The 26,984-nt window shown below is 45.3% G+C and overlaps 13 protein-coding genes across 13 annotated transcripts; 9 read left to right on the top strand and 4 right to left on the bottom strand.

Moving 5' to 3' along the window:
• Positions 1–802: 802 nt before the first annotated feature.
• PUMCH_001528 (uncharacterized protein) lies at positions 803–1,849 on the top strand (the record flags this gene model as incomplete). The annotated part of the gene is made up of 1 exon (XM_063020574.1): positions 803–1,849. One exon carries the CDS (start codon positions 803–805, stop codon positions 1,847–1,849), a length of 1,047 nt encoding a protein of 348 aa, XP_062876644.1.
• A 1,838-nt stretch (positions 1,850–3,687) lies between these two features.
• On the top strand, positions 3,688–7,116 carry PUMCH_001527 (uncharacterized protein; the record flags this gene model as incomplete). Its single annotated transcript, XM_063020573.1, has 1 exon — positions 3,688–7,116. The coding sequence occupies one exon, from the start codon at positions 3,688–3,690 to the stop codon at positions 7,114–7,116; it is 3,429 nt and encodes a 1,142-aa protein (XP_062876643.1).
• Positions 7,117–7,176: 60 nt separating this feature from the next.
• On the bottom strand, positions 7,177–8,307 carry PUMCH_001526 (uncharacterized protein; the record flags this gene model as incomplete). Its single annotated transcript, XM_063020572.1, has 1 exon — positions 7,177–8,307. One exon carries the CDS (start codon positions 8,305–8,307, stop codon positions 7,177–7,179), a length of 1,131 nt encoding a protein of 376 aa, XP_062876642.1.
• A 63-nt stretch (positions 8,308–8,370) lies between these two features.
• Positions 8,371–8,889, top strand: PUMCH_001525 (uncharacterized protein; the record flags this gene model as incomplete). The annotated part of the gene is made up of 1 exon (XM_063020571.1): positions 8,371–8,889. The coding sequence occupies one exon, from the start codon at positions 8,371–8,373 to the stop codon at positions 8,887–8,889; it is 519 nt and encodes a 172-aa protein (XP_062876641.1).
• Positions 8,890–9,229: 340 nt separating this feature from the next.
• On the bottom strand, positions 9,230–10,579 carry PUMCH_001524 (uncharacterized protein; the record flags this gene model as incomplete). The annotated part of the gene is made up of 1 exon (XM_063020570.1): positions 9,230–10,579. One exon carries the CDS (start codon positions 10,577–10,579, stop codon positions 9,230–9,232), a length of 1,350 nt encoding a protein of 449 aa, XP_062876640.1.
• Positions 10,580–11,083: 504 nt separating this feature from the next.
• On the top strand, positions 11,084–13,792 carry PUMCH_001523 (uncharacterized protein; the record flags this gene model as incomplete). Its single annotated transcript, XM_063020569.1, has 1 exon — positions 11,084–13,792. One exon carries the CDS (start codon positions 11,084–11,086, stop codon positions 13,790–13,792), a length of 2,709 nt encoding a protein of 902 aa, XP_062876639.1.
• A 1,120-nt stretch (positions 13,793–14,912) lies between these two features.
• PUMCH_001522 (uncharacterized protein) lies at positions 14,913–16,163 on the top strand (the record flags this gene model as incomplete). The annotated part of the gene is made up of 1 exon (XM_063020568.1): positions 14,913–16,163. One exon carries the CDS (start codon positions 14,913–14,915, stop codon positions 16,161–16,163), a length of 1,251 nt encoding a protein of 416 aa, XP_062876638.1.
• Positions 16,164–16,623: 460 nt separating this feature from the next.
• PUMCH_001521 (uncharacterized protein) lies at positions 16,624–17,979 on the top strand (the record flags this gene model as incomplete). The annotated part of the gene is made up of 1 exon (XM_063020567.1): positions 16,624–17,979. One exon carries the CDS (start codon positions 16,624–16,626, stop codon positions 17,977–17,979), a length of 1,356 nt encoding a protein of 451 aa, XP_062876637.1.
• Positions 17,980–18,577: 598 nt separating this feature from the next.
• Positions 18,578–19,654, top strand: PUMCH_001520 (uncharacterized protein; the record flags this gene model as incomplete). The annotated part of the gene is made up of 1 exon (XM_063020566.1): positions 18,578–19,654. One exon carries the CDS (start codon positions 18,578–18,580, stop codon positions 19,652–19,654), a length of 1,077 nt encoding a protein of 358 aa, XP_062876636.1.
• A 1,797-nt stretch (positions 19,655–21,451) lies between these two features.
• On the top strand, positions 21,452–22,258 carry PUMCH_001519 (uncharacterized protein; the record flags this gene model as incomplete). Its single annotated transcript, XM_063020565.1, has 1 exon — positions 21,452–22,258. The coding sequence occupies one exon, from the start codon at positions 21,452–21,454 to the stop codon at positions 22,256–22,258; it is 807 nt and encodes a 268-aa protein (XP_062876635.1).
• A 254-nt stretch (positions 22,259–22,512) lies between these two features.
• Positions 22,513–23,937, top strand: PUMCH_001518 (uncharacterized protein; the record flags this gene model as incomplete). Its single annotated transcript, XM_063020564.1, has 1 exon — positions 22,513–23,937. One exon carries the CDS (start codon positions 22,513–22,515, stop codon positions 23,935–23,937), a length of 1,425 nt encoding a protein of 474 aa, XP_062876634.1.
• A 63-nt stretch (positions 23,938–24,000) lies between these two features.
• Positions 24,001–24,567, bottom strand: PUMCH_001517 (uncharacterized protein; the record flags this gene model as incomplete). The annotated part of the gene is made up of 1 exon (XM_063020563.1): positions 24,001–24,567. The coding sequence occupies one exon, from the start codon at positions 24,565–24,567 to the stop codon at positions 24,001–24,003; it is 567 nt and encodes a 188-aa protein (XP_062876633.1).
• Positions 24,568–24,845: 278 nt separating this feature from the next.
• Positions 24,846–25,814, bottom strand: PUMCH_001516 (uncharacterized protein; the record flags this gene model as incomplete). Its single annotated transcript, XM_063020562.1, has 1 exon — positions 24,846–25,814. One exon carries the CDS (start codon positions 25,812–25,814, stop codon positions 24,846–24,848), a length of 969 nt encoding a protein of 322 aa, XP_062876632.1.
• Positions 25,815–26,984: the final 1,170 nt, after the last annotated feature.

Below are 26,984 nucleotides of genomic sequence, written 5' to 3'. Positions count from 1 at the left end.
GGTGGGATGAAATTGTGGGGGACGATAGATAAGTAGGTATGAGAATGGCGAAAATGACAAATTTTCCTTGAATCTTTTTTTTTTTCGAGAAATTTGAAATTTGATATTTGATAATTGCTTTTAAATTGTGTTTCTGGATTTAGATGGGTTCTTTATTTGAGGTTTAGTTGTTACAGCTAGTATGTGTTCAGTATCGCTTTTCTGTGAGCTAAACGTCAATTTGATAAATTTATTGTTGCCGTGGCGATGATACATTTGACGAAATATTTTCACGATTTGGCTTTTGCCTCTTGATACTTCTGAATGGACTTCCGGGTACTACCAATCAATGGACTGAACATGGTTCAGGCCTTCCAGCAATCTGCTCACACTTCCTATAAACAGAAAGTGATTTCTTCTCAATTTTGTTCGGATTTTACAAATAATTCTCGGTTGTGCCAGTTTCACTGTACCACTATTGGTCCATTGACAACACCAATTCCCTACTGAACAGGAATCTCAACTAACTTTAAGAAACTTGATACGTACAACTATTCTTCAAATAATATGTAGTTTGTTTCCGTTTGAATACTCCTAATCTCACTCATACTTCAAAGAGTTGCTAGGCAATCTACTCCAATACAAGTTTCACATTACAACCAAACAAAGCACAAATCTCCAAATGATCTATCAAATTCCCTGAAATTACCTGAGATTTTAATTTTCAAACACTCTCCCACATTTTTGTGCTCTTCCTATCACTGTATACAACCTTCTGTAGTGTAAACACACGCGTCTAAAGAATCACATCTACAGCACAAAAATGCATAGAAATGCCATGGACGATTTGATAGAGAGGCATATTCGACACAGCCTGCCGGACGGGTCAATGAGCGACTATCGAGACGAGTTTGTAGCCTCGTATCTGAAAAAATCGGAACAGAAGCATCTTTCCTCGCCGATTACCTCCAAAAATGATCTTTTGGACTTTCAGGATGCGACTTTAGATCAAGCTTTTTCGCGCATTGACAGGCCTGCTCCGAATAATGCTGACTATGGGATCATTGTTGAACTTGCAGAAACAAAGCGGATTCTCCTGCAGTTGGAGAGACAAAAGGATGAATATTTCGCAAGAATGAACGACGAAGTATCGAAGAACGCTCAATTGTTGAAGCAGAATCAAATCTTGCAGACTCAGCTCGAGGAGGCACGAAGAATAGCCGAGGAGCCCAAATATGACTTACAAAGAGAAATGTCCCACGTCAGCTTGCTAGATGAGTATCGGAAGGATCTAGAGAGAAGCCAAGAAAAAGCGGCCTCGCTTGAATTAGATAAATTGCGATTGAGTGAGGAGATTTCTCGCTTGAACAGAGAGAGGGAAGAGAGAGCCTACATTTCCGAGAAAGAGCTTTCTGAAAGAAATCAGAGAGAAACAGAATTCACGGAACTCGCACGTAGACTCCGCGAGAAGTTAGCAAAGTATAAAGGACTCTACGATGAGAAGGTGAAGCTGTGTTCGTGTGGAGTCGTAAGAGATTATCAAACACGGCCTGAGAGCAGACATGGTAGTAGCACTCTCCCGGAAAAACCAGAAAGTTTGAAGGTTTTCCCGGAAGAACCGGAGTGTGTAAAGGAAGAACCAGTTTCCCTGACGCCGTTGACTTGTGACACTTCAAGTCGTCAACCTCTTAGACCAGTCAACACCACTCTTCGAGCGGAGGAGCCTAAGAAACTGGCGGTCTGCGGGAGTTGTTCCAGAGCACTGACAAAGGCGACCGAAAAGCCGGTTTCTCTGTTCAGATGGCCCACGAGCACGGCTCACACAAATCCAGAGGAGCTGGCTTCTCTAGGAAATACCAGTGGCCAGTGATATGTCCTGTCGAACTGCATTACGTTTCTAGTTCGGAAGCTATTCTAAAACTACCAATTTGATCGTTCTCATTACTGAATAAAGTCTATTCGGCTGTTGGCCTCTCTTTCGAACCCCTTCAAAATACGCTATGGCAATTTTTGTGATCATGCTATTCAGCTAACTTGGGCCCTTGAAAGTGTTTCAAAAATCTCAAACATTTCTTGGTCTTCCATTAGCATTAGCCGATGTTTGAACGCATTACTTGTGGATGAGATTGCGTTGCAAAACTAAAAGACCAAGAAGAGATGATTACGATTAGATCCTTGAACAAGAGAATGTCAAGTGATCGCGAAAGAACTCATCCTAATTAGTAGCGCGTTATGACTCCATGAGGCTGTGTCTCGACTACTAGACCTAGTGTTTCCTCTACCGTCTTTCACTTGCAAATTTGTTGAATTGACGTTCTGCTAATATAAGGCTACATTTTCAAGTTTGCGGGCTAAACTTTTGTTATCATACCACTAGAGTTTTGTGAGAAGACCATACAATTGCGTTGAAGGTCCTTTCTTTGGAACTTCCCTCGACTCTTGTTCAGATTTTCCTCTGAATCGACTTTAGTCAAGGTCTTTGTGTAATCTTTCTTTCCTCTGACGAAACTTATAATTCGATGACTTTCGATAGATGTAAAGTCCTGTTTAGTAGTCTTGAACGACACAACTTGCCACCCTTGGCTAGTTTCATGAAATGGAATCAAATAATATGGACATGTATTGAGTCACATGAAGTCGATGCAATTTTTGTCACTGGTGGTGCTTTTGTCGCTTAGAATTTAGTAGATTTCTTCTTAAAGTTGACAAACTGAAAGGCAGATCAAGTTGTGGTAGACGAGAAAACAGGGGAATACTTAATTTGTTTATTTTTCAATTGAATCAAGATTTTAAAGAGTGAATTAAATGTTGGTATGGCGAGAAAAGACTACAAAACAAACCCAATATATAATAGAAACCAAAAAATCCACTTCTAAAAGCTTCCACGCGATTATTGTCACTCTTTATTCATATATTGATTCTTTGGTTAGCCAAATTCAAGCATTCCTGTAGTTCCACGGTCTGGCTCGAACCCTGGACCATCAAGCAGAGCTGACTTTTTAAGCGAGAGTGCACACCGCTCGGCCATGAGGCATATTTCGGAAAGTTTTACAAATGATGGGGCCGGGCCTCCTAGAAGACATATTTCAATTATTTAACTGTTTCAATAAATTGTGTGAGATTGTTTCTATCTTCCGGTTTGTTTTTGTCTCTTTTTGCTGTGTCGGGCAGGTAATAAGTAGCACCTGAAATATTATGTTAGTATAAAGGAGAGACAACCCTCTATTTGACAGCACAGTCTTCTACATCAATGTTAATATTTCACAAATAATGTAGGGCAAGCTTGAACTATCCTGTAGAGTTTAAGAAGATTGGACTTTTCACCAAGAGTAGTAGCACGCCTATATTCACTGTCTATCCACCACCGAATCACAAACAAGTGAATGCTATTTCAAATTAAGATTATTGACTCATACTAATATCCTCACTTGCATTTTCCACGAAATATCTCCGCTCTATCGTCCACAATGGTCTCCAATTCAAAAACCCAAACAACAAACCAAAAGTCTTCAAACGCCCATTCCAACACCAGATTTACCGAAACAATCAGCCGCCAATAAAAAAAAAGAATACTGTAAACCCTTCAATCATAAATAAACTCCCCCTTCTCCCAAATTATACCCACTATCCATCCACCTTTCTTCCACCCGTACACCCGCCCACACTACACATTCACCTACTACTCCAAAACACATCTCTCTCCCAAAAATGGCCGCCTACAGCGTGTCCAACATCGTCGGCTATGCGGTACATCTACCTACCAAAGTGGTACGGCTCCCGCTCAAATACTCGCCGCCAACGAGGCCCGAAGACGTCTCGGAGAAGTTCAGAAACGGATGTTTGGGCAGTTCGGAAATAGTCGATCTCTCGCTGCAAAGAGGGACGTTTTTCCCCGCGGCCCAGGTGGGCGTCACCAACGACATGCGCGTTTTGCGGTTGCTGCCGCTTTTGGTGGACGAAACGACGCTTTTGGGGTTGCAGTTCCAGAACCTAAACATCGAGCTCCCTCATCCTGTGGTGAGCAACAGAACGGTTGCGTGTCAGTTTGTGGCCGATAACGGCAACGGCGAGCCCTTCTTGTTGCTCGATATCATTGACCAGAGCTTCCTCTTTCTTACGCTACGAATTGAGCTTAGTGACTTTATAGTGGGTAACACCAACCGACTCAGCGTAGATAATTTTTCTGAGTGGGTGAACATTTCGGTGCCGTATTCGTTCGAGTTGAGATCGCTGCCTTTCTGTATGCGCGCGTTGGACCCGGCGAACTTGGTGGTCTCGATGCGTGATGGGGGGCTTCTACACTTCTGCAGAGATGAGCCTTTGGGTGCGTTCAACATCTACGACTTCTCCGAGAATGCGCCGCTCATGTCGTTGAACATTGTCAACTATTTGTTCCGCAGCTCCGAGCCTGCCGATTCGTCCTTGAATGGTGTTCTGTCCAATGCGGCGGTCGATATCGTTGCCCTCTCCAGCGATGAGTTCGTGACTTTGTCCGCCACGAAAACACTTTCTTTCTGGAGCTTATCCAGCCACCAGCAATCGAGACCGAAGATCCAGGCTGCTCCTTCAAAAGACTCTGTTTCTTGGCTCAGTACGGTCCCAAACCGGTTCCTTGTGGCCACTTCTACTGGCTCCGAATCTCATGTAACAAGGTTGTCTGTCTGTCTTCCTAGCGGCACAGCACTGGCCAACACTGCGGGCTCCAGTTTTGAAATCTCCAGCTGGGCTATTTCTGAATCTGCACTTGAGAAGGATTGGTCTTTTGCTATCCAAGAAACTGCGGACTCGCTACTCGAAAGAGGCCTCGACTCCAATGTGATGACAGTACAAGACTTCTACGTGCAATCCGCCCCAGAAACATTGAAATATCACATTTTGTGGAAGTGCTACACATACAGCTCTGTCGTATCTTATGTTGTCAGTCCTGAATCAGGCTCCATTGAAAACACTACACACAGTCACATCCTGAACATTTCTCCTATAGAAGAGCTCATGTCCATGCGTGGCGATGGTGAAATCATTGATGCCATCTTCAATTCCGGAAACTATGACGAGGACATAGTCACTACCGCTTTGGAGGTATTTGAGCAAAATCTGGGTATAGCAACACCTATGTTCACTGACGGATATTTACGCAAACACGTCACCAATGTGATCAATTCTGTGAGCGAGTCTCACGGTGTAAATCCTAATTCCTTGTGGTACAAGTTTGCACTCATTTGTGATGAGTTCAAGAAAACAAGTCAGGAATCGTTGGCTTTGCTGTCCACAACCGACTACATCATAACATCTCAGGTGAACGGTGTTGGTGTCTTCAGGCTCGCACACTACTATGAAGAACAAAATTGGAATCTCAAATCTAGTGCCTTGGCGGCTCTTCTCAACTCTGTTGCGTCTAGATTTTCTTTGAAAGTTTTCAAACAAGTGCTTGGAGAAATCAAGAAGGGAAAGCCAATCAATGCAAATGACGCTACAAATTATGCCACTGATTTCTTATCTAGCAGAATAAGCGACGAGGAAACAGAGGACTTGATGAACAGCCTAGCATCGATTCCCGATGTCTTGGAGGAGATTCAGTCCCTTGTTACTGACCCCCATGCCAAGGATATTCTTGTGCCAGGTGTTTCTGCTCCGTTTACAGGTGAGGGATGTGGACTCCTTTCCAAAATTGTGGCCATTGACACATTCAAGAACATCAAGAAGAATCACGAACAAATCCTCCTTAATCTTTTTGTCCTTCTACTCTTATCCGAGGTCAACGACACAATTCTCGAGATATTTAATGCTATCATCCAAAAGTTCAACAATTACGCTCTCATGACCCAAGTGTTTGAGCTCTCTTTCAAGGACTCTAGATCCAAAAGCCCGATCGAAACACATTCCATCTCAAAATCCGAAAATTCACTCTTTTGGAAATGTGCAGTCGCCAGAAATGATTCTCTCCTTCAATTGATACTGAGAAAAGAGTACAATTTGGCATTCGACTACTATTGCGATGTTATCCTTTCGCAAAACCATGAATCCTTCTTGTTGGATATCTTCCTCGAATTGCTTAATAGAAACGAGGTCAAGATCATTTTGGAGGATCTTGTCAAAAAGATTGATACCTCACTACCGATCATCAAGTTTCTCCTTGGTCTTGTGTATCTTTTCAACAATCAATTCGAAGAGTTCTATACCACCTTTATCGATTACCTGGTATACTCCATGGTGAAAGACCAAACCACGAAAGAAAAGCTTGTTGAACGTTTGAACAGTCAAAAGATCATTAAGCTGTTCTTATCATCTGTGTTCACCGCGCATAGTCTGGATTTCGCAACCAAAGCAAACTATTATCACAGCTTGGGAAATCTCTGTGTAGCATACGCAGGCAACTTGAAAACAAGAGCAGAATTTGGTGGTATCGATCTCAAGTTGGAACTTCTCCAGAAATCTGTCTTGTTCGAGAAGAAGGCAATCGAAGCACTCGAAAGTGGTTCAAATCAGTCCAGCCATGATCCATTAAAAATGACTTACTTGCGCAATCTTTACAGCAATGCTGTTGAGATAAAAAATTACGATGATGCCGTTAGCGCCTTAAATGATATTAATGGGCATGTCTCCCCGTCTGAAATGAAGACTCTTCTTTCCAAGTTGATCAGAGCGTTGTTGGTAAACAACAAACTTGAACTACTCTTCAAGAAAAACAGCAGTGATTTGTTCAAACAAAACTACCTCCAGGTGGACTCCATTATATTAGAGATCGCCAACGAAGACTTGATTCTTTCCAATGCTTTAAGATGCTACGAGTACTTGTATTCTTGGAGACTTTTGGGATGTGTGAACACTGCAGCTTCTGGTAAATTCGGTGACGTTAGAGGTGCTGCTGAGGCTTTGTACATCTTCATCACTCGCTTCAACTTAGAGAAAGATATTTTGGTGTCAGAAAGCACAGAGTTCGAGGACTACAAACAGTTCAAATTGAGGATTCTCGAGCTCTACAAGATCATCATCAACTGCTTGAAGACGTTCAAGGAAGTGGATGATAGGTGGATTATCAAACGAGACACCTCAAACCGTCTGGTTATTGCAACCGTTGATGAATTGACCTTGGAGTACTACAAATGGCTCCAAGAGCTCGAGAAAGAGCTTTCTTAAATCCGTTGAGTATATACCCACCCATCACATGCATTATTATATATTGATACTTGATGTAGATCAGCCCAAGTTGGCCTTCATATTGCCACTTCCCTTCGGGTTGTCATCCTTCCAATCGTCCCACTCTCGTTTACGTAATTCTTCGTCGCTGTCGTCACTCTCATCACTATCCTCGGCGCCAGGAGCCTCGCCCTTGAGCATCTTTCCGTTTGCAAGCTCGTAGTCCAAGTATTCCTCGACTGACATGCTGGGAAGCACCTGGCCGGTTCCGAAAACCTGTTTGCGGAGCTCTTCTCTTTTATTAGTGATGACGAACGGCTGGAGGACCCGTCCTTGTTTGTTGATGAGTTCCGAGACTGCGGTAGCCTTTGTTGGGTCTCTTTCCACCCTCGACGTGTAGTCAAAAGCGTCTAGTTTTGACAGAACTCTTGAATCGGCAGCTTCCTTCTGTTCGGAAGAGTGTGTGGGGCGATTGGCGAGAACCTGGGCCTCCATCGAAACGGCCTCCATAAGGCCAAATGCACGGATTGCCTGGAGCTTTAACTGGTCAAGGTATATCTGACGCACCACCTCCTCATCCATGGATTCAAATAGGTCTCCTTCTTCCGGATTGGTATCATTATAGTAGTCATCCAAAATGGCAAGTTTTTTGTTGAGCGCAGACTCTTCCTTAAACTCACTGATCTTCTGTGCCCTACGTGATGCGGGATCACCCATCAGCCGCGAAAGCTCCTCGGGCGATGGATCATATGCATTTGAAAATGAATTGAGACGCTTCGATTGAGACTCCGACAAGATGCCGCCGATTGCATGGAGCGACATGAGGAAAGAAGCAGCCACTTGTTTTGCGCGCACCAAATTGTCCCCCTTCCACGTCCATTTCCTCTCGTCATCCACGGAATACTCTCCGTTTTCGTTCCCCTGAAACTTCGAGAGAAGCTCTGCCAGATAGAACGGCACCGAGAGAAACGGGAGATATGCAGAATTGATTTCCCGGAGCAGCTCGCTGCTACTGAAGAGGGAAAGGCTATCGACAATGCTTTGCAAGGTGGAAAACTCCTCGATCTGGGTTTTGAGTAGTTTCTGGAATTGCGCCAGATCCTGCCGCTGGGGCGACGCAAGCACTGCATGGTAGCCCTGGATGGCCTTTTTGAGTCGTTGACGAACGGTGAGCTGTTCCAAATCGGCCATTTTCCTCTATTTTAGTGTAGTGTAACCTCTTCCGTATTATAGTTGAGCACTCCACACTATTAAATGGAAAATCGAGCGTACTGCAGACAAGCCCGCACTGATACATACAGCAATACATCCCGCAACACATTGTACATCGTAATCAGCCAGTATCAACCATTAATACTCCTTAATTTCCGTCCATTGCAATCGGCAAACCCCTTTTTTTTGGTCGATATGAGTGCCCCTGCATACTACGAGCTCTATAGACGTTCTGCCGTCGGCAGTGCCCTCGCAGATGCGCTCGATTCGCTCATCTCCGACGAAAAGATCCAACCACAACTAGCCATGCGTGTGCTCAACAACTTCGATCGCATTGTGGCCGAGAGCTTGAAGGCCGAGCGGAGTATGTGCAAGTCCAAGATTTCGTTCAAGGGCGACTTGCATACGTATCGGTTCTGTGACGATGTGTGGACATTTATCATCAAGAATGTGTCGATCAAAATGACGGATATGTCCAATAACGATGTCAACGATAGCGATATAGTGGTGGATAAGTTTAAGATTGTAGCATGTAACTCGCGCAAGTCTGGCGAGCCTTAGGTAGGTTAATATAATGAAGTAACGAAGGGCTGTAGAGATGGAGTAAAAAAGTCGTAGAGATGAATTTCCAAAGTGACGTAGGGGTGAAGTAACAGAGAACTTAGATGAAGAATTTATGTGGTAGAGAGAATTTTGTACTCCTTCTTTTAAATTTTAATTTATTTATATGATGATGACCATGTCTAAGTTGTAGGGAGATTATTTTCACAAACAGACTCGAAGTCCTTCGCTCTAGGATTAAATTGCGTTACATATGTTACAGTTTCATTATTCGGCTTTCGGCTTCTAATCTACCAGTGTAGCATCTATTGCATTCAGCTTTGATACCCGGTATCCCTCTCTACTGTTGACCGGAACAAAAACTCACCACGGCCCACTTACCCAGAGCCTTCCAGTGCTCACCAATCTCATTTCCCATCTCCTTGTAAGTTTCAATCAACTTTTCATTGACTCCAGCTGGTAAGCCAACTACCACATCAGCCTTGCATGTTCTCAAGGCCAAAATTGGAAGCTTCAGAGAGGCCAACTGTTGGATTGCCACGCTGAAAGGTGTGGTGGTGTCCCAGTCCAAGTCGCCAGTCAACTTTCTGTAGTTGAGGTCGCCCTTAAAAATAACCAAGTCCGACTTCTTCAACTCGGTGTACAAGTCTGCTTGTTGTGGGAGCGCCCAGAACTCCTGGCAAGATGTCCAGAACGGATGGTGTTGGGTGGAGATTTGACCACTGGAAACGTACGATTTCAACTTGGACACCAAATAGTCGATGGACTGCTTGTCGGCTTCAGTCTCGTGGATGTCGCTGAAGAAGGAAGGATCCTGGAGCTGTTCCAACAAGGCATCGAAATCCTTGGGCATCGTGTCACTCACAAACCATGGAATTTCCTTACAGTGCAACACGACGTTCTTGACGAGACCAGCGTCGAGAACAAACAATGCCATACACAAGTCGGCAAAGAGTTCGAAGCCAGAATTGTCCAAGACGAAATCGATACGCGACGACGACGAAGACACCACCTGCAGCCAGGCCTGCTCGATATCGTTCACCAAGATTTTCTCCTCGTTCTTTTTTCTCACCTCGGCGCCTTGAACGCTCTTGATGTCCTCCAATGTGACATTGCCCGCAAGCAACGACAAGTCGGTGGCATTTCCCCACAAGGAAATGTCAGCAAACTCGACAAACAAAAGCTTGAGGGTTTCTTTGTCGACGGACTCGGCGGCCAATTGTTGGCCGAGTGTCTGGTACCGCTTGCAGAGTTCAAGAACACCGAACGAGGACTGCTTGAAGGTCTGGTTTTTCAACGACTCGAAAACATCGAACGTCTTCAATTCGCGCGTCTCCTTGAACCACACCTCCATCAATTGGTACAAGTAGCACTCGGAGAAGAGCCACGGTGCCGAGAGCCATGTCATCTGCTTCTGCGACAATTGGTCATTGTACACCTTGAGATATGCGAATTTGTCCACCTCGGACTCGCTGAAAGGCGTGAGAGCGGCGTCCTTTTTGAAATCCTCCAAAAGCGCTCTGATTTTGCCGGTGACATGGTCTCCACACTCTTTGGCAGCCGGGGTCTGGGCCACGTGAGCGGCGATATCGGCAATTGCACCCTCCAAGATGGTTGGCCATCTCTTGCGGACGGTAGGATATGCGAAGGAGATGGGGTCGTTGTTGTAGGCTGGTGGAGGAAGAGACATGGTGTTGGAGTAGGTAGATCTAAATTGGGGGAGTGAAAAATGGCGGTAATTAAGGCAGAAACGCTGAAAATTGCGGAAAATGTAGACAAGAAAAATGAATTTGGGAGAATTTGATGGAGGTTTTCGGAAAATTTATTCTTTTATAGGTTTTACATTGATACACGTTTTATATTCGTCAATGTGTGTTCTGTAGTGTGGACCAATTCTTTCCTAAAAGTTGCGAATTCTCTGTCCCAAGTAGGAAATCGACCCGAGCACTTACCAGCAAACGGGAAACACGCAAAAACGAAGGAAATACGCAGAAAATGACCGAAATTGAAGAGAAAACATAAATTATAACTTTCATTAATGTCATCAACCCGCAATTCCCGCACGAAAGCTTATTTCCCCTGACCTCTTCTCGCTTATCTCTCTATCGGCTATTTACCTACTACTACACACTACCACTTATACCTACTTAGACTACCACCACCAGAACCCTCCACAATTCCACTTTTTCCGACCATGCCTGATGCAAACGGGCTCCCATCGGACCCTCCGACGTACGATAGTGTCGCGCTGAGTCCTGCTCCCATTGTTTCGGGGCTCAGCAGCGCAGAGCTGTCTCGGCGGCCATCGTCAGTCAATTTGGCTGAAAAATCCAAGCCAAAACCGAAGAACGTGCCTTATCGTCCCGCACGCCATCTACAGGCCCAGATCGATAAGTTGGGCGAACCGCTGGCCAGTCTTTCGCCGCTCTCTTCGGGCACAAAAACCGAGTATTTCGACATCCTTCCGCTGTTCCAAATGTTCCAGTCCATTTTGAAGAGAAACGACTTTGAGTTCGATGAAGACAACTTGGGAAACCCTCCCATCTATACCGACGCTTCCGCCGAGGCCCTGTCGCTTCTGCTTCCGGTGCCACAGAGCAGTGGAGCCGAGATTGATCAGCTTCTTCACAATGCATCTAACCCCGACTTGCAACTTGACGACAGCGACGAGTACGACGACGAGGTGGAGGGCCAGTACCTCTTCTCGGACACAGCGTCGGAGGAAGGTCTCCAGCTCCGTTCACGTTCTCCACGCCGGCGCGATGCTCCCCCTAGTGCACCGCCATCTCGAGGTGCTAGTCCGCCTGCAGCGGGACACAATGCTGGCCATGCCAATATCATGACGCATGAGAGCTATGGCAATTCTGTTCTTGATAATATTGATACGCTTCCGCATGCCAAATCGTCTCCGCTCCTGATCGAAATCATAGTCACCAAAGATATCCCCGTCCCGCACCAGCTCAATGCGCTCGAGACAAAGCTCAAAGAGTACAGCTGTGGCGACGTGGTGAATGGCTATGTGGTCATCACCAACAATCTGGACGAAGATGTGGACTTTGGCTTGTTCACGGTGAGTCTTCAAGGAACCATCAAGATGATCAATGCCACCAAAGATGAGCGCGGTATCATGCGCACACACTCCATTGTGCAGAAAAAGGTCTTGAAGATGTATGATCTCAATGCCAGTTACAATGAGACGGCGATTCCCAGCTCCGCCGGAATCGAATACGAGGCATTCTCCAGAGACCAGTTTGATGGCTGCGTCATGGGACTTCCTGACAACCGTATTCTCAAAGCTAAAGAGAAATATAAAAAGTTCATCACATTTAAATTTCCCGATATGCTTCTCGATGTCGTATGTCCGCATGGCGTCATGCGTCATACCATGGCTCCGCCATCGTTCGGTATTGATGAAACGGCATTTTATAAGAGAGCCGCTACCATTGAGACCAACAAGGCTTTGGGATATGGATGCTTATCTTCTAAAGGTACTCCCATCAAAGTAACCGACTACTGCTTCGATAATACTAGTGTCTCCTATTCTATTAGAGCTGAATTTATTGACAAACAACATACTGAAGACCAGAGGCTGCCTGTTTTCACAGAGGATATCAACGATCCCAAGAACAAATCGAAGTACATCATTTCGAAAAGTGCGGAGTTTTTCTTGCGGCTCTTGCCAAACGTCAAATCCCAAGTTGAATGCTATAGTCGTGCTTATAGCTTGTTTGGAGTTGAAACTTTTGACACCGTGGGCATCGATGGTGTTCTATATGGCCGTCTTGCTAAGCGTGAGACCTGGCATTTTATCAAAAGAATGAATTTGACCATCGAACAGGAGATACAAACCGCTCTTGACAAACTCGAGTATTCACAAGATGATCTCAAGAGAAAACACATTGCTGCACGGCCACCACTTCATCATGTCAGTAGCAAGATTAACCTCACTGTTACGCCCGAATTCCATGACTTTTTGCCTGAGTTCAAGGTTCGAGAGTTTGAGAAGAACAGAATTTTGTTTACACACAGACCGGTCAAGGTCACCGGCAAGAAGAAAAAACTTCTCATTCTGGCTTCAGAAAAGATTGGAGAGTGTATTCTTGCCGTTAAGGTTCCGAACAAGCTTATTCCATATGGGTCACCTCGACTTATCCAGAAGTACAACAGCGGTAGAGGTGAATCTTCAAACTCTCTCTCAGCGGTGTCTTCTCGAGAAAATGGCAATTTTTTGCTGCCTGTCTCTTCTAATAACGTCATGGAGCTTTACAACCGTGACGATGACACCGTAATCAAGCATATTGAATTGGAACTTTGGTTCAAAAGCACAACCGAGAAAGCGACGCTTCCCGACATTTCACTGGTTGAATTCAAAGTGGTTGCATGGTCTTATAAGACAGATTACCCAATTCCAGTGTCTTTTGACCATGACTTTTTCTACACACGAGCCGATGTGAGTGGAGCAGTGATTCAGCACGACGATGTTGAAAACACCAAAGAAAACTTGCAACAGCTCAAGGAAACCATCAACGAGTACATTTCATTTTTACGTCACAGCAAAACCTACATTCTGCAGAACACCTTCTCCTACTTAAAAGGTGTCAGTAAGCTCGGTGTCAAGAAGGATGTCCTCAAGGATTACTTCCAAACGATTCCGATACAACACAACGAGGCCTACAATGAGAGTGTGTGGAAATCGCAGACATTTGCCAACCAAGAAACGCTCTGGATGAAAAAACTCAGCGTTCCTTTGGTGACCATCAACAAAAACAATGTCACGCTTCCCCCAAGTTTCCAGTCATGTTTGGTGGGCCGGCTCTACTCACTTCAAGTGAAGGTTAAATTCAAGGGCCACGATGAGCATCACAACTTTGCCGTGATGGATGTTCCTGTGATTATCGGTTAATTTACAAATGAAGCTATTGGCACACGACGCACCCATGTCAACGTTCTAGAACGAATTAAGGAGCGAGTACATACAGACGCAGCTCAGAATCATTTTGTGAGGAGATCGCCAGGATCTGCGGCGATGTTCGTGCACGCGGTTGCAGGTGGACCATCTCCCATTCTTGTGTCTGAATGCGCACGCAGCCGCACAAAAAAATGGAATTTCGCCTGAGGATGGTAATTGGCAGTTGCAAATGCCTACGCTGGCGCCCAGAAGTATCCACGAGTCGTTTGCCGTTCATGAGCGTCCAGTGCAAAGCAGCTACCTTATACAGGTAAATTGTGGATTTTGACGGTATTAGCCAAGGAAACAACACAACAGGGCGCCTCGAATTGACAGTATGCGTCAGGGACCAACAAAACACGAGAAAGTACGAATTGAGATACGGTTCGCGCCTGTACCTGACAGTTGACAAGGCATTATGTGCAACATCTTAATTCCTGCGTTGAATGGCAGTGCTGCATGCATGAGAGAAAAAAATAAGCATCGTGAAGTAAGTCACAATGCGGATCCCACTAAAAATGCGGACCCTTCAATGAGCCGTGCACCCATCCATTTGTAATTATGGCAAAGGAATCCGACTGATTTGGCTACATCAGAGCCAATGCCGTCCCTCATCCGTCCATTTTTGGGGTTTTCGGGTCTGGATTGTTGTATGTGCCAACCGTATACAGGACCACGCACCACCACCAAATGGGTATCTCGAAACAAAAGCAGATCGTACGCGATAATCCGAGTCCCAGCATCAGATTTTAGATTTTATAAGCATTCTCAGTCCTTTAGGGACACAGTTCCGTGAATAGACAATTATATATGGAAACTCCAAACCAGCGACAAATTCCGATCTGGCATCAGTTATTTACAGTTGTCCTAGTCCTGCAACGGAAACGAGTGTTATGAGCCGCGGTGCAGCAGAAAAGGGAAAAAAAATAAAAGTGACAAACCAAACCATCTGCACGATACCAGTGGGCATGATTTATACAATTAAATAGCGCACCACAATTTTCTGTCTCTTGCAATACTGCTTTTTCCTTCTCTTCCATATCGAACTTTAACTTTTTCTTGCCGCTGGACCATAATGTCGGGTTACCCCTCAGAGTCTGCTTTGGACCACACCATGCCCTCTAAATTCAACAGCATTCTCAACAAGAGTCGCCTCAGAACGTTGGCGTTTGCCTTGGTCGGCTCGCTCATCTGTTTGTTGGTGCTTTTCGCATCCAACCGTGCTCCGACACACCTCAACTATAGTTCTGTTTTGCTCAGTAACAGCGATGCTTCTCAACAAGCCCCAATAGTCCCCGCCGAAAAAGAAGAAGTCAAAGTCGCTTCGCCGTTGGCTCAAGATGTCACCCAGAAGCCGAAAGTCATTCGTACACAGTTGATTGACGACGAAGCGCGTTACGAGAAGACCGTGTACGTCAACCAACAGGCTTCCAGCGCCAACGATGAGGCAACCGTGCTCATTGTTTCGTCCATCGGAAGTGAACACGCGTTTGGAGACGGCAGAACTATCCGCGACTTTGTGCACACGCTCAACACGTTCGAGTACGAGAAGAACGCCATCAGTCTTGGGTTCCTCTGTGGTACCGAGGCGGTGAAGCTTCAGGCATTGAAATACTTTGACTATTTGATGAAAGACAAACCGAGCGAGTTCAACTGGGCCCGTGTGACCGTTTTCCGCGAGAGTTTCTTGGGTGCCAACTTCGGCAGACATGCTGATGGTAGCTCTATCCAGCGTGCCAGACGGAGAATGATCGCCCGGTCCAGAAATCTTGCTCTCCTCAAATCCTTGAACGACGAGCGCTACACTTTGTTCTTGGACGCGGACATGTACGTTATTCGTAATACCGACATGTTGCAGCTTTTCATTGAATCGGGCCACGATATCATTGTTCCCCGTGTCGAGAAACACGGAGATCGTGATTACGACAGAAACACTTGGAAGGGTCGCAGAGTGCACCCTTCGGAGGAGGTTTTGCAACTCATGAATGAAGACAAATGGGAAGAGGCCAACTGGGAGCCAAATGATGGGCCAGATATGCTTCATTTGGGCGCTGAGATCGAGCGTTTGGACAAGTTCCCAGAGGGCGCTCCTGAACGTTCGCCTAAATATGCTTTCGAGGTCGACTCCGTCGGAGGCGCCATTCTCTTCGCAAAATCCATCATTTACGAGCAAGGTGTAATCTTCCCGCCAATCTACATTGTGGGTACAGACTGGGACAGAGTTGAAGGTTACGACGGGATCGAAACCGAAGGAATCTGTTACGTGGCCACCTTATTAGGCTACAAATGCTGGGCCATGCCTAACTTGGTTGCAGACCATGTCTGATTTTGACTCAACTCGCTACTAATTTAACTAAACACGCTTCTATTTTATCTGCTCTTTATGTGTTCTCCCTTTCCGCGTTTGCTTGGGTTCTGGGGAGACATTCTGTAATCAATATATTCATCGCTAAAAAGTGAATTAAACTGCTAGTATATATTTCCAATGTATTCAATAGCAATTGGTGAGTTCTGCCGCTTTGATCAGCCAGTTACAATGCCTGTATGATCTGGTGAAAAATTACAGGTCCAAATTGATTGCATCACCGTTTCCTGCAGGAGCGTTATAAAACAATACTTCAGCAAAAGAACAAAACAAGGAGAAGAATCTAAACAAAAAACTAGGAAAGTTTTGAGGAATACTTTCGGGATCAAAATTTTTCAAAAAAAAATCCAATTTCGCACCAAGTTCCACCACATGAGTCACATATTGCAATCCCCCGTCCCAATTAGGCAACTGATGGTCGATGCCGCGGTGGGTTATCTTTGACTCACGAAAAATTCTTACCACTACTTTTTCTACAACCTTCAACCACACAAAAATAATGTTGAGCAATTTCTCAAAGAAAGCTGCTTCTTGTAAGCGTTTCTTGGCCACTGCCGCCAATTCGTTTTCAAAAACGTCGTCTTTGGACAGAGCTACCTTGACCATAAAGAATGGACCAGTTTTCAATGGCTACTCTTTTGGTGCAAACAAAAATATCAGTGGAGAAGCTGTCTTCACCACCTCTTTGGTCGGATACCCTGAGTCGATGACGGATCCTTCCTACAAGGGCCAGATCTTGTGTTTCACACAGCCCTTGATCGGAAACTACGGTGTTCCCTCATCCACCGCAAAGGACGAATTTAATTTGTTGAAGTACATGGAATCGCCCACCGTGCAATGCATTGGTATTGTGGTTGCAGATGTGGCTTTGGAGCACTCCCATTGGACTGCAGTGGAGTCTCTCCAACAGTGGTGTCAAAGAACCGGTGTGGCTGCCATCACTGGTGTTGACACCAGACAATTGGTGACATACTTGAGAGACAAGGGTTCTTCGTTGGCTAAGATTACCATTGGTGAGGAATACGATGCCGATGAAGATGCCGCTTTCGAGGACCCTGGTTCCGTCAATTTGGTACACAAGGTGACCACCAAGGCGCCATTCCACGTCTCTTGCCCTGATAAATATGACAAAGGCTACCACGTGGCTGTGCTTGATTGCGGTGCCAAGGAGAACATCTTGAGATGTCTTGTGCAAAGAGGCGCTTCATTAACAGTGTTCCCATACAACTATCCTATTGACAAGATTGCCAACAAGTTCGATGGTGTGTTCATTTCTAACGGCCCTGGTGACCCAACTCACTGTTCCGAGACCATCAGCAACTTGAGAAAGACCGTCAAGAACAACGAACAGTTGCCTATTTTCGGTATTTGCTTGGGCCACCAGCTTCTTGCATTGGCTGCCGGCGCTAAGACCGTCAAGTTGAAGTACGGTAACAGAGCCCACAACATTCCAGCTTTGGACTTGGAGTCTGGAAGATGTCACATCACCTCGCAGAACCACGGATACGCCGTGGACGCAGAGACCTTGCCAGCAGAATGGCTTCCATATTTCACCAACTTGAACGATTTGTCCAACGAGGGCATGCAACATGCCACCAAGCCTATTTTCTCCACGCAATTCCACCCAGAGGCCAAGGGAGGTCCTTTGGACACCGCCTTTTTGTTCGATAAATTCTTCGACAACATTAAGGCTTACAAGGAGAAGAACGGCTTGGAGCTGTACAACATCAAGAACTCCTTAATCGTTGACATTTTGCCTAAGGAGAGAGTCATTTAAATCATACAGAACCATAGTTTACATTTACGAAGAATACATTAGGATTCGAAATACTTACTAGAATTTAAAAGATACGAGATAAATCTTTTGAGTGTAAAGGGTAGAAAGAGAAAAGAGGCATTTGTCCTGGATGCGATAGTACATTAGGAAGCAAGAGGTGAAGAAGTAGATAGATATGAAGCAATATTCCGGAACGGGTATTCGTGCATCTTGTATAAAAATCACTTTGTCTTGTAACGAACAGTCGGAACCGAACAAGCTGGCACAAATAAACTATGAATAATTAAACCTACGCCTCCAATATTCCTACAATTCATCATCATACAGTCGCCCTCAGACCAATTCTCACCCTAAACGATACACCTTCGATCTGTCCTGTGCCAACGGCTATGCGCATACACGTAAAACATGAAACAGCACCTGAAACGTCAAGATACACACCCAACCCAGACCAAGTCTAAGGTGGAAATTGAGCCATACGACCCCTAAACGACGATAACCCCGAACAGACCACCTCAAAACAACCCATGTCCACTATACACACGTCGTTTAATCGTATAGTTCCTCCATAGATTTGTCGCACCCATACTGATCTGATATGGCGTGGCTGCAAAATTATCACGCCATAAGCGGTACAGAGTGTCCGATGGGTCTATATAAAAATAATTGGCAATCCGCGATTGTAGACCACACGGTAATGACTGTTTCGTCTCTCAACCATATTCTTGAAGGCAGCGTTGGGGCCAACGCCTCGTCGTATGCTGGCATCTATAACCAATTAACCACTTTGGCGGAGAATCCGTTATCGCATGCGGCCAGTCTCAATTTCGTCGAGAAGGCCTGGGCCAGTTGGTATTTGTGGATGAACAACGATGTGCTTGCCACCGGGCTTTTGTTCTTTTTGGTCCATGAGTTGACCTACTTTGGCCGCTGCTTGCCATGGGCCATAATAGACCAGATCCCATTTTTCAACAAATGGAAGCTACAACCCGATAAGATCCCATCCACCAAGGAGCAATGGGAGTGTTTCAAGGCGGTGTTGAAGTCCCATTTCTTGGTGGAAGCTCTTCCCATTTGGCTCTTCCACCCACTCTGCTCCACCTTGAAAATTTCCATCGACGTTCCTTTCCCTTCGTTGAAGGTGATGTGTGCACAGGTTGCATTCTTCTTCTTCATGGAAGACATGTGGCACTATTGGTTCCACAGACTCTTCCACATTGGCTGGTTCTACAAGAACATCCACAAGGTGCACCACAAGTACGCAGCTCCATTCGGATTCACTGCTGAATATGCTCACCCTGCCGAGGTTATGGCTTTGGGCATTGGAACTGTCGGCTTCCCAATTGCATACTCTTACGTCGCCAAGGAATACGTTGGCTTGGGTCTCCCAGCATTGCACTTGTTCACCATCACCTGCTGGATTGTGATGAGATTGTTCCAGGCGGTAGACTCCCACTCGGGATACGACTTCCCATGGTCGTTGCAACACTTCTTGCCATTCTGGGCTGGTGCTGCTCACCATGACTTGCACCACCACTACTTCATTGGAAACTACGCCAGTTCGTTCAGATGGTTTGACTTTGCATTGGGCACGGAGTCCGGTCCAAAGGGCAGACACTTCAGAGAGTCCAGAAGTAAGGAGCAGGCAGAGATTGCTGCCAAAAAGTCCATCTAGTTGCATTCGTTTGGTTACGTATAGAGGGATGCACTAATACATAGGTGGCCATCCCGGTGAAGAATCACAACACATTTATTTTTATATCTTTATGGTTTATAACAACATTTTTATTATTTGACAATCCTTTTTATCATTGTAGCTCTTCGCTTAGGTAGTGTTTGTGCTTCTGTAGTATTGGGTGCAAAATACTGCATCCAGACACTGTAGGATCAACCACCAACGGGTAGTTTTGGAGTGGTGCAAAGACAAACTGAGAAAACAAACCAGCCTTTAATAATATCCAATCGCCCAAGTTATCAAATCCACATAAAACCAATAAAAATATCTGAAATCCAACCCCACGAAACAGCCCAATAAGGCTAGGGCTTAAGCCCCTCATCACGTGGACAGCTCCATCCGCACCCATGCCGGTCCCCATAAAATTTTTCTGTGCCTGCGTGCGACACACCCAAGACGCTCTATACTTGAGAAACTCTCCTTCTTTCTTTTGTACAAGCCAACAACAAAAGTATGTTCCCCGATTTCAGCGACCTCAGTCGTGATGTGGAGGTAGACGGCGTCAGTCAGAAAAGCTAATCTCATCGCCAACGAACTGCTCTCGTCAGTTTTACATTGGCAGATGGCACCAAATGAAAAATTTACAAGAACCCATAAAAAGTCGATGAGCTGGTGGTTGGCCGTTCTTGAGCCAAAGATTCGCGAGAAAGGAATCCGTAGAAGCATACCACAGCCTGACCCTAGCCATTTGGCCACCTTTGATTCGTCTTCGTTGACATTAGCCAGACTTACACAAGATCAACCACAAATCCTCCAACCACACGTTTTGAAACCGTACTAACCAACGCAGATGTCTAGATTGAACGAGTATCAGATCATTGGCCGTCGTCTCCCTACCGAGAACGTCCCAGAGCCAAAGTTGTTCAGAATGAGAATCTTCGCTCCTAACACCGTTGTTGCCAAGTCTCGTTACTGGTACTTCTTGCAAAAGTTGTACAAGGCCAAGAAGGCTTCCGGTGAGATTGTCTCCGTTAACCTCATCTCCGAGGCTACCCCAACCAAGGTCAAGACCTTCGGTGTCTGGCTCAGATACGAGTCCAGATCTGGTATCCACAACATGTACAAGGAGTACAGAGATGTTTCCAGAGTCGGTGCTGTTGAGACCATGTACCAGGACTTGGCTGCTAGACACAGAGCTAGATTTAGAAACATCCACATCTTGAAGGTTGTTGAGTTGGCCAAGACCGACGACGTCAAGAGACAATACGTCAAGCAGTTCATGACCAAGGACTTGAAGTTCCCATTGCCTCACAGAGTCCAAAAGGCCAAGAACTTGTACCAATACTCCCGCCCATCTACCTTCAACTAATCGGGGTGCATATATTTTTAGTACATGTTGAAATCAGAAATGTTGTCGATGTAGTTGATTAATTCCTGTTGAGTGTAGGTTGTATACGTTTGTATGTTTGTAAATTGTGAGACCTTTGAAAAGAGCTGAAAAATGTTTCAAAAAAGGTAATATTTGTAGGGTTGCTGTTTAATTAGATAGATATTGCGGTGACATTATATTCTGTGTTCAGAGTGTGCTACATTGAATGTATAAACGATATAGAAGGTTCAAATTAACTTGACACTATATAAATTTTTGCGTCATCAAAATGAAAATCTGTTTCCAGAAAATAATTCCGCGCTCAATCCGCCATTTTTCAGAGCTATCTTGGATGTGTCATACTGATAACCCTGCACAATGGGAAACATATATAATCCCCCGTTGGTCCTCGATTTTGAAGCCACACAATGTCGTACGGAGGAAAAGCGGCTGAAAGAATCGCCAACAAAACAGTGTTGATCACTGGAGCCTCGGCCGGAATCGGAAAGGCCACCGCTCTCGAATTGGCTGCTGCCGCCAACGGAAAGTTGAAATTGGTGCTTTCTGCAAGAAGAACAGACAAGCTCGAGGAATTGAGACAGGAGTTGGAGCAGACGTATCCCGATATCTCCGTGTTGACCCAGCAATTGGATGTTTCTGACCTTTCGGCCATCAAGCCCTTCGTTGCCAATATCCCAGAAGAATTCAGAGACATTGATATTTTGGTCAACAACGCTGGAAAGGCGCTTGGCCGTGAAGAAGTGGGCGAGATTGCAACCAAAGACATCCGTGAAATGTTCGACACCAACGTTTTGGCGCTCATTACATTGACACAGGAGATCTTGCCCATCTTCAAGGCTAAGGATTCAGGAGACATTATCAACTTGGGATCCATTGCAGGAAGAGACCCATACCCAGGAGGAGGTATTTATTGTCCTACCAAGGCCGCCGTCAAGTCCTTTTCCCATGCATTGCGTAAGGAATTGATCAACACCAAGATTCGTGTGATTGAGGTGGACCCTGGCAATGTAGAGACAGAGTTTTCCAACGTCCGGTTCCGTGGAGATCTCGAGAAGGCCAAGGCCGTTTATGCTGGAACGGAGCCATTGGTGGCCGAGGACATTGCAGAGATCATCACTTTTGCAGTCACCAGAAAGCAGAACACAGTTCTTGCAGAGACCTTGGTATTTTCCACCAACCAGGCCTCGGCTACCCATTTGTACCGTTCAAGTTAATTCTGTGAAAATGCGAGGAGCCGAAGAATAGGATCCAATCTGGGTGTTCTTCAGCTCATTCGCTTATTAGTATACTAGACGAAAATACATTCCACGATACAGCCAGTCCCTATTATGGTGAAAAGTTCTTTCAAAAAATAGTATGTAACTTATCATCTCTTGATCACTCATCTTTTCCTTTTAATTTTTCTCCCCAAATTCTTTCACCATCGCTACTTCTTCTGGCCTTCTCCACAATATCTTTAAATCGCCAAATGGAGAACCAAAACGACTGGCAGGGCGTCTCGCTAGCTCTTCTAAAGGATCCTCACAACTTCAAACTTTGGCAACAGTTTGTTTACACTGTTGAGCATCAAAATGGCACCCGTTTGGACGTGACCTCTTCGGAAGCACAAAAGACGCTTTTGCGCCAGGTCTACGAGTCCTTTCTTCGCAAATATCCATACATCTGCAAGTACTGGATCAGTTTCGCCGGTTGGGAACGCAAACTTGATGGTGTAGACCGCGCAGAAGCAGTGTTTCAACAGGGGCTACGGTTCCTATCTCTGGACCTCCATTATTGGGTCGCTTACCTCAATTTCCTCGTGGAGACAATCAGCAGCAATGTAGAGGAGGTGGCTGACTTGTTTGAGCGGGCCCGTGAGAAAATCGGGTTCAATTACTATGCATACGAGTTCTATTCGTTGTACATCGAATTCCTTAAAACATACCACACATCAGAGAATAAGTTTTTGGACAAATTGGCACTTCTCTTCCGTTTAACAATGGAAATCCCACTCTACGACTATTCGAGCCTCTACAAGGAACTCATTCTGTTCGTCCAGCCCCAGAAACAATCGTTATCTCATCTCACCTCATTCTTAGGCGAGGCCAACCTCAAAACTATGCGCAAAGAATGTAACAACAACAACAATCTTATCCTACAGAAGTTGAACAAGATTATTACCGATGCATACATCGTGGTGCAGTCTCAAAGCTTCGAGATCTATGCCTTCGAGAAGGAAATCCCAAGTCCTGTCAGCTACACCCCTGAGCGGCTTCTGGCTGCAACTAGAGAGCTGTGGCATCGATATCTATCATTTGCTGAGTACAACTTCCCCTTCTCATATGTAGCACAGCTTTTCGACAGATGTGTCTATCTCACTTCTGACTACACCGAGTTCTACGAAAGTTACGTTGATTATTTGATCAAATTTGACAAGCTCAGCTTGGCGAAAAGCGTTTTAAATACCGGGTGTGCGTCTGTCTCCAGCATTGGAGGCACTGTTCTTCTTCTCAGGCTTGTGGACCTAGAAATTTACGAGGGAAACGTCATCAGGGCACGAGACTTACTTGCGTCATTCATCGCTCACAACAAGTCCACGCCGCTTTGCATCTACGATAAGCTTCTTGAGGTGGAGGCGCTTTTGAGCCGCAACGACGAGCAGCACCTCTGTCTATTGGCCAAGGAGCTCATCAAAGCCACCAAGTCAACCACATATTTCCGCAAAATCGCCCAGTTTGACATCTCGAATAAGACACTTGCGGAGTTCTTTCTTCTGTTTATATCCGACCCTCAAGAGCTCAAACTCGAAGAGTCTAAGAGCTTTTGGGAGCAGCTCCAGAAATGTGCAGACAACAGCCAGCTTGAATCCGTTACAATCCCCGAATCTTTTGCAAAGCTTTCAGCAACAACATAATGCTATCATGAACAAGTGTATTATCTATCCAACATGTGCGAAAAGCAAGCGCCCAGGGCCAACTTACACCTTCTTACTCTTGCTTTTGTTCTGCACCATCAAAGTATCCTGGAACTTCCGATATTCTGGCGTGGCAAGGGTCTCTTCCGCCGTCTTGATATCTAAACGGATATCCTCAATCAAAGCCTCTTTGGTGGTGTAGTTCAACTCGGGACGAATGTAGCCCAAAATCACCACACTGACATCGGCACCATAAAACGTGTCCTTGAATTCCTTCATGATATGCACTTCAGCGGCTTTCTCCTGGTTGTGATAGAATGGGTTCCAGCCCACAGACATCACCATGGGCAAACACGTGAGCTCATCGTCTGTGAGATTGTGTCCATAGTTGAAGTTGACTTCCCGCTCATGATCCGTCTTCTCTACGTGTTCCGAGCAGTCTGCTGGCGAAAGAAGACACCATCCGAAGTAGATGCCGGTATCTAGGTTGTCGAAGACTCTGTCTACAGGTACGTTTGCGGTAGGAATTCCCAATTCGGCGGAACCTCTTCCGAAACCGGCAATGATGCGGTTTGAGTAGTAGATGGGATATGGATGCTGGACTTTTGGGGTGATTGGTGGTCTAGTCATATGTGTAGTTGGAGTAGGAGATAAGGTGTGAGATAGTGCGGATATAGTGCTAGGAAAAAGAAATGCACGAAAAGTTGAACTGCTGAATAATGGATAAATAAAAAAAAATGATAACAAAAATAGTAACAACACAACTAGGAATTGAATAATTAGAAAAAAATAAGAACGTAATACGTTGCTTAGTTAATTATACTTTAATACTTGTTTTTCTGTTATCAGTAATACTGTTTCAAAAACCACGGTACATATCTCATCGTTGTCTGATTAATACTATACACTTAGAATCTGGACTCCAACTCGGCCAACAAAGTGTCAGTGTCCTTGGCGAAACCACGGATACCTTGAGCCAACTTCTCGGTGGCCATAGCATCCTCGTTGAACAAGAATCTGAACTCAGACTCGTTGTCAATGTAAGAAACCTTCTCGGCGTCGGAAGAAGAAGCGGAAGCAGCGTCCAAGACCTTTGGAACCTCCTCGGAAGAGTTCATCAACTCCTCCAACAACTTAGGGCTGACGGTCAAGAAGTCACAACCAGCCAAAGCCTTGATCTCACCGGTGTTTCTGAAAGAAGCACCCATGACAATGGTCTTGTAGCCGAACTTCTTGTAGTAGTTGAAGATGGATCTGACAGAAAGAACACCTGGGTCAGACTCAGCGTCGTACTCCTTACCGGTGGAAGCCTTGAACCAGTCCAAGATTCTACCGACGAAAGGAGAGATCAAAGTGACCTTGGCCTCAGCACAGGCAACGGCCTGAACGAAAGAGAACAACAAGGTCAAGTTACAGTGGATACCGTGCTTCTCCTCCAACTCCTTAGCGGCCTGGATACCCTCCCAGGTGGAAGCAATCTTGATCAAGATTCTGTCCTTGTTGATGCCAATGGACTCGTACAAGGCAATGATGTCAAGAGCCTTTTGCACGGTGCCCTCCTTGTCGAAAGACAATCTAGCATCGACCTCGGTCGAGACTCTGCCGGGCACAATGGCCAAGATCTCCTTACCGAACTCAACCAACAATCTGTCCAAGGCAATGACGGCCTTCTCCTTAGGGTTGGAGCCCTTCTCCTCGGCGTACTTGATGGCCACGTCAATGACCTTGGAGTACTCTGGCTTCTTAGCGGCGGCCAAAATCAACGAAGGGTTGGTGGTGGCGTCTTGAGGAGTGTACTTGGCAATTGAGTCGAACTCACCGGTGTCGGTGACGATGACGGTGCCGGAGGCTTTCAAGGATTCCAAAGAGTTAGACATTGTGTGATTATTGGGATTGGGAAATTAAGGGAGCGTGGGGGGGCAGCGTTGGGTGCTTATATAGGTGTGTCAGATACGGGTCACGTGACATGGGCAATTTACAATAGCGAGTTACGGAGTAATGTTGGGAGGTGGGGGGTTAGATCTATGATTCAGGGGAGTGACAAAAAAAAAAGGAGGACGCGTACTAGTGTTGAAAAATTTATTGGTCTATTAATTTTTACGTTTCGCTGTTGTTGGTTTGATCTGGCTTTGTTTGTGTGTGCAAATCGGAGCGTAGTTCACAGCAAAGGTTTTGAACAAGGCTGCTCGTGAATCACTGTGCATATACATCTGAAACGTTCGGAGAATGACAGGTTGCAGCAATTTCGGCCTTCGGAGTTTGGGAGAAATTATGTGTTGTTTTGTTTTAATTTTAGTAATTCAAATGCAGTCGGGCTTTTCTTGTAGTTGTATAGTAAATTGGGTGTTCTTGGCTAGGTCTTTTGGTTTGGTAATCCATTAGTCATGGTACGTCTGGTCCATGTGGTCTGCAGTAGTGAGACACTCTCGACCGGTTGTTAGGGGGAAGGAATAGGAAAAATAAAGAAAAAGAAAATTATACGTGAGTTTGAGAGAGGTGATTTTGGTCGGAAATAGGGTGGAGTTTCTATTCGGATGTTGCCGGAGTTTTGTGTCGGAGTGAACTGGGCCACATTTTGCAACCATTATAGATCTTGAGGCAGCACATGCACTAGGTCACAAACTTTCTTAATTTTTGAAACTTCTTCTTTCTTGGATTGAACTCGAGTCGGAGAAACTGATTAAGGTAATAAGTTGCATGGTATGCGATCATTGATGGGCTTCTTTGGATAGCTACAAGCTTCACACAGAGCAGATAGTTTATTTCGTTGGCACTTATTGAAATGAATACTTCTTTTTTGTTATCGACAATTCTGTCGATCTGAACCTGTCGGGGTTGGCTCTGTACAACCTGTGCTACCTAAAAAGTCTCTCAATCCATAAGTATGAAGGCTTGAAAGTCTCCAAAACTTAGCGTCTTTTTTGTTTTAAGGCCAAATCAGATGAAATAGATATCAACTTAGAGATCGGATTTGTTTCTGGATTTCCGAAGTTATGTGGTTACGGTCCCTTGAAAAAGATGCAATATCAACCCCAGAATTTGTATAA

Source organism: Australozyma saopauloensis, chromosome 2 (genome assembly GCF_035610405.1).
Source record: "Australozyma saopauloensis chromosome 2, complete sequence".
Taxonomy (NCBI): domain Eukaryota; kingdom Fungi; phylum Ascomycota; class Pichiomycetes; order Serinales; family Metschnikowiaceae; genus Australozyma; species Australozyma saopauloensis.
Note: the sequence above shows the minus strand (reverse complement) of the source record. Positions and strands in the feature narration are given on the sequence as shown.